At 45.2% G+C, this 9,841-nt stretch overlaps 1 protein-coding gene across 1 annotated transcript in view; it reads right to left on the bottom strand.

Moving 5' to 3' along the window:
• Nucleotides 1-4,873, bottom strand: part of LOC102192000 (junctophilin-1-like) — a 23,785-nt gene extending 18,912 nt beyond the window's left edge. The window contains exons 1-3 of the mRNA XM_005751606.2: nucleotides 4,788-4,873; nucleotides 4,643-4,731; nucleotides 2,570-3,368 (exon numbers count right to left, since the gene is read on the bottom strand). Of these exons, the coding sequence (XP_005751663.2) occupies nucleotides 2,570-3,368; nucleotides 4,643-4,731; nucleotides 4,788-4,873 (974 nt within the window). The remainder of the gene's footprint in view (nucleotides 1-2,569; nucleotides 3,369-4,642; nucleotides 4,732-4,787) is intronic.
• Between the last annotated feature and the right edge of the window lie 4,968 nt (nucleotides 4,874-9,841).

Below are 9,841 nucleotides of genomic sequence, written 5' to 3'. Positions count from 1 at the left end.
TAGTTTTAAACCTTGTGTGTGAGAGTGTGTGTTTATAAGTAGTTTTAAACCTTGTGTGTGAGAGTGTGTGTTTATAAGTAGTTTTAAACCTTGTGATCCACAAAACAGCATAACAGTAAAAGAAGAACTGACTGCGTTACAGTCAGTGCGAGAGCAGCGGCTTCGCTCATGCGCGATTCATTTGCAGTTTGGACGCATAGGGGTGAACATCTCTGTGCCCTGATAGCAGATGGGGGAGGACTATCATCCGCCTGTGAGTGCTTTGGCACGGGTGAGGTGCCCACGGCAGCACCGCTGCTTGTTGAGAGTAAGAGCAATATGCATTTTCACGTCAAAAAGTCGTCATAAATAAGTCTCCAATAATACCAGAAAAAGTCACCAGATTTGTCGCTAGTCGCTTTTTAGAAAAAAAGTCTCTAAGGGGGTCTGAAAACTCGCTAAATATAGTAACAAAGTCGCCAAGTTGGCAACACTGGAAATAATTTACCGACAGTTTGTAACTCTTAGTGATGCCGCAGTGTTCGTTTGACTTTGGGACCTGAAGAGACGGAGTTTTGGACCCAGATCACTCCGCGGGGCTCCTGAATACGGCAGGCGTAATGCTCCGGCAATCCATCAAGCGGTGCGGCTTCATAGCTTACCAAAGTTGTACTGAGACATTTTTGACAGATTTCTGCGCGCCATGTACCACATAAAATTGGTTCGAGGTCAGTAAGTACAACCAGAATTCACACATAAGGCGCACTGACGATTTTTGATAAAATTAAAGGATTTTAAGTGCGCCTTATAGTGGGTAAAATACGTGATACAGAAGAAAAGAATATATCGCGATATATATCGTTACCGCACTTGCTTCAAATTATACCGTGATATGGATTTTAGGCCATATCGCCCAGCCCTACCTTGTCCCCACTGCTGTTCTACGTAAGCCTGAACAACAAAAAGATGGAAAGTAGTCAGAACTGAGCAGACTGCACTATCAGAATGCAATATTCCAGATATTGAGGATAGCTAGAATTACATGGGAAGACAAGAGGTGAACTGAACAATGAGGAGGCCACTAGAGAAGCTGCCTTCGCCAAAGAGCAAGGCAAATCCTGAGGAGTCTGCTGAATGGGAAGAACAAGCTCTAGGTAATCAACACCTATGCCCTGCCAGATACCCTGCTGGAATAATAAGCTAGCCAAGGGAGGAGATAGAAACCACTGACATTAAAAAAAAGAAAAGCCTTTACCACGTATCGAAGGTTTCATACCAAATCCAGGCCAACGAATAGTGAGTGTAGAATTACTATCCAGGATGTAAGAACAACAACAACAATCCATCAGTACATCAGAAAGATGGCCAGGAATGATCATGTGCTTGGTGATACCTCAGGCAGCAGAAACCCAAGAGAGAAAAGGAACAAGAACAGCAAAGATCATAAATACTAGTTGGCAGATCATACATGGAAAGCTATAATGAAGTGGATGGCATAGTATGCAGGAACACCGTTGCAGAGTATGGCCTGGAAGTGCCAAGGCTAACCAGCCAGACATAATAGTTGGGTCCAAGCAGAGGAGGAAGGCTGTAGTGATAAGATGTAGCAATAGCAACATCAGGAAATAGGAACAAGATACCTGAGAAATAACAAGGGCTGAGAGAGGAGATAGAAAATACGTGGAAGCTGAAGGCAACTGTTGTCCCTGTAGTAATCCGAATACTCGGGTCACTGTGCCCAAAATTGAGTGAGTGGCTCCAGTAGATTCTAGGTATGGCATCTAAAATGGGTTTCTGGGGCTGAGATGCATGCCAGCAGAGGAGATTGAGGTGGAAGTGATGCTGGTGTCGGCTTGACTGGTGGGGACTTCAGGGGTTGGTTAGGAGTACAGGTGAATATGCAGGTGTCACAGGAGGTCAGATCAGTGAGGCAGTGGGAGGAGGGCATCTAGGGGTGCTGATGATATTTGAGATGGGGGATGTGCAGTTAAAACTGTTGAAAAACAGGCTTGAAATGGTGTGTTAGTTTTACACCAGATGTAACCAGACTCAACCCTTTAAAAACGTTTTGACAGAATATTTTTCCAAAGGTTTTGGGGATTTAACGGTTACTTTTTCACATAGGGCAGGTAGGGATGGATAGCTTTTTTTTCTTTTAATAAACTAAATGAGCATTTACATACTGTATTTTGTATTTACTTGGGTTATCTTTGTCCAGTTTGTCTATATTTGATCATCTGAAACACGTGACACATATGAAAGACAATCCCAAACTAACAAGCAGCAAATATTTTTTCATTCCACAGAATACTAAGTACCATATGCTTACTATGAAGTTTCAATTACATTTGTAAGCCAGTGTGTCAAAATGAGCAATAAAATGTCTTTGTGTCAAGCCAAAATATGCAGAGTAGTATTAAGAGTATTACTAATACTATTTAATAATGAGCAGTATATGCTCTGACAATAGTATAGATAAAATATGGATAAAACTTTGGATAGTATATACTACCCAATATACTTCCAATATAGTAAAGAAAAAGATGGTAAAAGTAGTTGTAACTTCCTTATGGTTCTCAGGATATTTTACCTGGAGATGGCAATCTCAACCTTGGTTCTGGCGATGGCTGCTGCTCTCACTGCTCCTTCAATGGCACGATCCACTTTTTGTTTGGTCTTGGTATTCTTTAGTGGGAACAGCTGCTTCCTGATACCCCGGATCAGCATATTGTTCTTGTACTTCCCTTCTTCCTTCGTCCCATTAGGAAAGATGGTGCAGCCATAGCCATGGCGTTTATTATTCAACCACTCGCCTTCATATTTCATGCCATTAGACCGCTCAGAGATACCAAAGCCACTGCGTTTGTCATTTTTCCACTCGCCCACATACGACTCGGTGGTGGTAGCATCCACACTGTCCTCAAGAAGCAGGTAGTCATCGCCAGGGTCTCCATCTCCAAAGCTAATGGTAGAGTTGGCGTCACTTGAACTGATGCGGCTCATAGTAGTGTCACTGTGTGCTGAACTGCGCTTACTAGAAATTGATGAGCGTGAATCAGATTTGCGTAGTCGCTGAAGGCTACCAAAAAAGGAGCCACGGCGAAAAAGACCCTTTCTCTTCTCTGAACCCTCTCCATCTGATTGGAAGTTGAGCACAAAACCACCACGTGTGCCAGCAGGGCTATCGGATAGGCTGTCACGCAGTACTGTACCATTACTCTGCTCACTGCGGAGTGAAGACAGCGAAGTTCGTAGAGGTGAGCGGATGACAGAAGCCATGCCATAAGGAACACTTTGACGTACTCCATAGCCGTGACGCATGCCACCACTCCACTGACCCTGATACGTGCCTACAGCAGTAGCAGAGAGACACACAGAGAGAAGACAGACTGTGAGTAAAGCATAAAAAATAAGCAGAGACAGAATAAAAAGCATATACAGAATAATGTAGAATACAAAGTGAGTGATAGAGGCTACCAAAGTAAATAAAAAAGATCAAGAATGCAAAGAAGAATGCAACTAGAGCTCCAACAATGAATCAATGAACCAACTACTTTATATAGTCGAATGAAAGTCATTTTAATCAACCTTTTGGCCATGCATCATTATAGCAAGACAAATATCGTACCACACCACATTACTTTATGACAGCGTAGGATACTAAGCTAAAAAAAACAAACAAAAACAAAGTCACTGCAGAGGTAGAGTAAAAATATAATTTTATTTTATTAACAACTTAGGTGACATTCCTAGCCAACAGAAATGTTAGCAATGTGTCAGGAGACTGTACAAACTTCAACTGCCATAAACAGGCTGCCCATCTACAAAGTCGTTATCATATAATTGTGTAAGTGTATCAGTGATTATAACTATATCCAAAAGTGTTCAACAGATGTGCTTAAGCATGACATATCCAGGACACGTGTGAAGTGTAAAACACTGTGAGGCAGACTCCATGTTTAAGTAAAGGGTGGGCCATTTATATGGATACACCGTAATAACATGGGAATGGTTGGTGATATTAAAGTCCTGTTTGTGGCACATTAGTATATGTGAAGGGGCAAACTCCTCAAGATGGGCGGTGACCATGGTGGCCATTTAGAAGTCGGCCATCTTGGATACAACTTTTGTTTTTTTCAATAGGAAGAGGGCCATGTGACACATCAAACTTATTGGTAATGTCACAAGAAAAACAATGGTGTGCTTGGTTTCAACGTAACTTTATTCTTTCATGAGTTATTTACAAGTTTCTCTTTGTTCACAGCCATTGACATGACATTGACAACCAGTATTTAAGCCAGGCGATGACTGCTGTTCTTCGCTGGATCGTTGTGTTTGACTCACATTAGTGTCGTCAAGTTGCCAGCTAAGTTTCCCCTTTGTGTTTCTGAGCATTGAACTAACAAACATTTCCCTGTGTACGGACTCCCTTGACCTTTTCCCTGTGTCCTGTGTGGTGATAGTTGGAGAAAGAGAGCCTGATCATGTGTGTGGATTAATGGAAGAGGAGCGAGAGTCTGTTTCCCTGGATTTCCCTGGAGCCCCGTCCCCCCACTTTTGTACGTAGCACTATTTCTGCACATTTGTATATACATTCAGTGAACTGTGTAAATAAATTGCTTGTGAAGCTTCCTATCGCTGAGTTTTGCATGTGAGTTCTCACGACAAACCGTAACAGTAATGATCCAGCCAACCATGGACTCAGCAGACTCAACCCCCACCCTGCAGCCTGTCCTCACCCCGGAAGCAATTCTGGAATGCCACAAACAAATGCTACAGCACATTAACTAGCAACTGGCTACGCTCACCCAAGCCCTTGCTCAACGCCCATCCACGCCTCCTCTGCATGTCTCTCCACAGTTACCGGCTTCCGAAACTCTGGCGCCCGTACCATCTACCTCTTCCGCACCGGCTCACCCAGAACCCCCGGAGCAATCTTTACCTGCTATGGAATCTTACTCGGGTGAGTTTCATAAGTGTGCAGGATTTTTGACCCAGATCACAGACCTATGAGACTGATGGGGCCAAAATTGCCTATATTGTTCAGCTGTTACAGGCAGGTATTGAACTGGGCACAAGCCAAGCTAAGAACTGACCCTGAGATCACTTAGCAGGACTTTCTCGTTAAATTTAAAAGTGGTTTTGAAAGAGGCACCGGAGCTGAGGTGGCTGCTCTTTGATTGTTGAACTTAAAGCAGGGGAGACGGAGTATAGCGGAATACTCAGTCGAGTTTTGGACTTTGGCTGAAGAGACCGGGTGGGGGCAGTCGGCATTGATAAGTACCTCACTGAATAATGTTTGTGATGAATTGAAAAATGAACTGGTAATGAGGGACTTACCTTTGACTCTCTCTGATGTGATTACACTGTGTATGAAGGTAGACGAGCATTTAAGAGCGAGCCGGGGAACCGGAAACTATATTACCCAGAGGCATCTGGGACACACGGAAATGGCGCTGGGCGGAGGCGCGACCAGTGGCGGAGGCAATCAGGTGTCGGACAGTATGGAAGAGGGTGAACAACCCATGCAATTGGGGCGCTCCAGACTAATGCCTGAGGAGCGACATTGACGGTGGAGGGCCGGTGAGTGTTTTTACTGCAGTTGCAAAGGCCATATCGCCAACGCTTGTCCGGCTTGGCCAAAAGACCGCCCGCCAGTAGAGAGGAGAGTATGGGTGGATGAGGTCTCCTGTTCACGGTCTCCTCCACGTCTCATGATTGCAGCAAAATGAACTGTGCAACTCAAGACTCATTCTCTTAGGGCTCCGACTGACTCTGGGGCAAACAGAACTTTATTGACGCTTCGCTGGCGCATAAGCTAAAACTAAGCACTGAAACACTACCACACTCTCTTCAAGTTACAGCCCTTAGTGGTCAGCGTCTCCCAGACATCACCCACATTACAGAGCCCATTTCTTTAACCCTTTCTGGAAATCATTCTGAAACCTTGCAGTTTTCAAAGCCCCCCTCACACCGCTAGTCTTAGGCTACCCCTGGCTGCGTCAACATAACCCAGTCCTTGATTGGAGAAAGGAGAGTAACCTGGGGTGGGGGGAGGAGTGACCTCAAACTGGGTTTTTTTTGCAAAGATAGAGCGTGCTCGCTGCCTCCTTACCAGCCGTACGATTGCGGGATTGACCTTCTCCCGGGCGCACCGCTCCCTACCAGCTGTTTATACAGCCTTTCACAGCCTGAATGTGAAAGCATGGAAAAGTACATTAACGAGTCACTTGCTGCAGGTTTAATTCGCCCCTCATCTTCCCCAGTAGCCACTGGCTTCTTTTTTGTGACCAGGAAAGACAAGAGTTTATGGCCCTGCATTGGTTATCGAGGCCTCAACAACATTACGGTTAAAAACAAATATCCTCTCCCGCTGTTGAATTCCGCTTTCGAGCTTCTCCAGGGGGCCACAATCTTCACTAAGACCTGCAAAATGCAAATATCCTGGTCAGGAAAAGGGAGGGGGATGAGTGGAAAACGGCCTTTAACACCCATCTTGGCCATTTTAATATCTTGTCATGCCGTTTGGTCTCACCAATGCTCCAGCTGTTTTTCAGGCTCTGGTAAACGACGTGCTCTGGGACTTCATCAACCACTTTGTCTTTTTTACCTGGATGATATCCTCATCTTCTCACGCTCCGTCACCGAACACGAACGCCATGTCAGACAGGTCTTACAACATCTCCTTGTGGACCATCTCTTTGTTAAGGAAGAGAAGTATGAGTTCCACGTAACTACAGTTTCCTTTCTGGGCTACATCATTGAGCAAGGTAACCTCAGAGCCGACCCAGCTAAGGTTAAAGCCGCCATTAACTGGCCAACCCCTTCTAACTGCAAGCAACTCCAAAGCTTTCTGGGTTTTGCTAACTTTTACCTTCGTTTCATTCGTGACTACAGTAAGCTTGCTTTGCCAATAACTCGTCTCAACTCACCCAAGGTTCCTGTCTGCTGGGATGAGCCTTCTCTCATCTGAAGCTACGTTTCGCCTCGGCGCCCATCCTTTTCCAACCAGATCTGAGTCTACAGTTTGTCGTGGAGGTGGACGCTTCGGACGCCTGAGTGGGGGCCGTGCTCTCCCAGCAACAAAGTGGTAAGCTTCACTCTTGTGCTTACTTCTCTCGCCGTCTCTCCCCCGCAGAAGGAAATTATGACGTGGGAGACCGAGAACTGCTAGCCATCAAGCTCGCCCTGGAGGAGTGGCGTCACTGGCTGGAGAACGCTGCCCAGCCATTCGTGGTGTGGATGGACCACAAGAATTTGGAGTATATTCGGTCAGCTAAACGGCCAAATGCCAGGCCAGCCAGGTGGGCCCTGTTTTTCACCAGATTCCAGCTCTCGATCACCTACAGACCTGGCTCTCATAACGTCAAACCCGGCACTCTCTCACGCCAATTCACTGCCTCGGAAGATACAGCTCAGGACTCCCCCATTCTCCCTCCCACGTGTGTTATTGGGACCCTGACCTGGGAGATCAAATTTGCCATTAGGGAGGGTCATTGAACAGAACCGGGCCCCTGAACGGGCCCTCCAGGTTTACTCTTTGTAGAACTCGTGACCTCTGTTAGGTCACGAGTGCTACATTGGGCTCACCTGTCACCCGGGGGTCCACCGCACCATTACCTTCCTTCAGCGCTTTGCCTGGTGGCCCTCTCTCCCTCGCAGAAGATGATTGTGAATGCATTGCCACTTGTCCAATTTGTGCCCAAAACAACAACGTCCATCAGCCATCTTCAGGCCTACTCCAACCACTGCCTACGCCATGCCGCCCCTGGTTGTACATTGCTATCCACTTCATCACCGTTCAGCCACCTTCATCAGGTAACTCAGTCATTCTCACAATCATCGATCGCTTTTCTAAAGCTGCTCATTTTGTTGCCCTCCCCAAGCTCCCCTCTGCTCTAGAGACCACCCAGCTCCTGACTGACCACGTTTTACACCTCCATGGAATCCCCACGAACATAGTTTCAGACAAGGGTCCACAGTTTACGTTGCGCGTCTGGAAGGAATTCTGTAACGTCGTCAGGTCAGTCTCTCCTCCAGTTTCCATCCGCAGACAAATGGCCAAACGGAGTGGGCCAATCAGGAGCTCGAAGCGGCACTCCAATGCTTGACATCCACCAACCAGACGAATAACTCCCATGGCTTGAGTACGCTCACAACAGCCTCACCTCCCCTGCCACCGGAGTGTCCCCCTTCGAGGTGTCCCTAGGTTACCAACCACCTCCGTTTCCTGCCGTTGAAGGTGAGCACTTTGTGCCCTCTTTCCAGCAGCATCGCCAGAGGAGTCAGCGCGCCAGGAGAGCCACTCAAGCCGCCCTTCTCTGCACGGCCGAGCGCTTGGCGTACTGTCACTGGACCCCGGCACCACCTTACGCGCCCGGACAGAAGGTTTGGCTGTCTGCCAGGTTCATCCTACTCAGGTCTGAATCCAAAAAACTATCTCCCACCTTCATCTGCCCTTTTGAAATTGACACCCTGATTAACCCTGTTTCTGTCCATCTAAGACTGCCCCGGAATACGCGGATTCACAATGTCTTCCATGTGTCACAAATGTAACCTGGTCTCTCTAGCCTGATCGTGTTTGTGGATTATTGGAAGAGGAGCGAGAGTCTGTTTCCCTGGATTTCCCTGGAGCCCTGTCCCCCCACTTTTATATATAGCAGTATTTCTGCACATTTGTATATACATTTGGTGAACTGTGTAAATAAATTGCTTGTGAAGCTTCCTATCTCGGAGTCCTGCGTGTGAGTCCTCATGACAAACCGTAACAAAAAGTTAATAACAATGCCTCAGTTAGCACAGCAGAGGCTTGGACCTGAAAATTCAGATTCAGATTCAGAAGACTTTATTTATTCCCAATTACGAGACTGACCTTGCCGACCGTACATACAATACACAAACATCACATTGGAGAGACCGGTCAGGCTAGGTAGCTGGCCGGTCAGCCGCACGAGCAGACTGAGCTCAGACTTATCTGAGTTGATAAGTCATCACTTAACAACAAGACTGCCTATTTATAACCACAAATATTGTCATCTTTAGTAATCAAGTAATCTATTGATTATTCCATGACTTAATCAAGTAAAATACCACGGATAATAAATACTTTTGTCTTATTAATGAATAGTAATGAATATTCAAAAGAGAAAAAACACAGGTTTTTCAAAATGAACTGCTCACTAGTTTCCATTTTAGAAATTACAACATTTTAAAGTTTAACTGCAAAAAACATCTCTTAACAAAACAAAACCCTGTGATAGTATTTATGTGCCGTGCTAAAATGTTATGTTTTCTTAAATGCAAAAAATATATAAATAATTTTAGTCAAAGTGAAATAACTAAGGCATGAAAAAAAATGTACCTTTACTCTTTTTCTTGGAAGATTTTTCGCGGTGTAAAACAAACGGTGGTGGATTGTAGCTGCTCAAAGTCTTCATGTCCGAGTTTGTTGATGGTTGCTATGATGAAAGACGCCCAACAGCTTTTTCACAGTAAAGGTTTTAATGGTGATTACAGAAACAGTGCTGCTGTCTTGGACGCTAGAAACATGTTGTGTTTTTTTACGGAACTTGAGCTCGCCATGTCACTAATGGCTCCAGATTAAACTGTGCCAGCGGCATCATCAGTGCAGCTGTTGTGTTAGCGATGTTTAAAACTGGGTGCTGGGCTTAATGTTGTTGAGTTTTTATTCAAACACATGGTTGTATTGTAGGTCTCTTTTTACTCCGAAATGAAAATATTTTTTCACTCACAAGACAATAAAAATATCCCAATTTTTGGGAAATAACAAAAATATTTGAAATGGATGGTTTTTATTAATGCAACAGTCAATTAGAAATTTGTGTATCTCTATGTTAAGCTT

Source organism: Pundamilia nyererei, unplaced genomic scaffold, assembly GCF_000239375.1.
Source record: "Pundamilia nyererei isolate P.nyererei 1_Seehausen unplaced genomic scaffold, PunNye1.0 scaffold00318, whole genome shotgun sequence".
Taxonomy (NCBI): Eukaryota; Metazoa; Chordata; class Actinopteri; order Cichliformes; family Cichlidae; genus Pundamilia; species Pundamilia nyererei.
The sequence above is the reverse complement of the archived record's forward strand: the minus strand, read 5'-3'. Positions and strand labels throughout refer to the sequence as shown.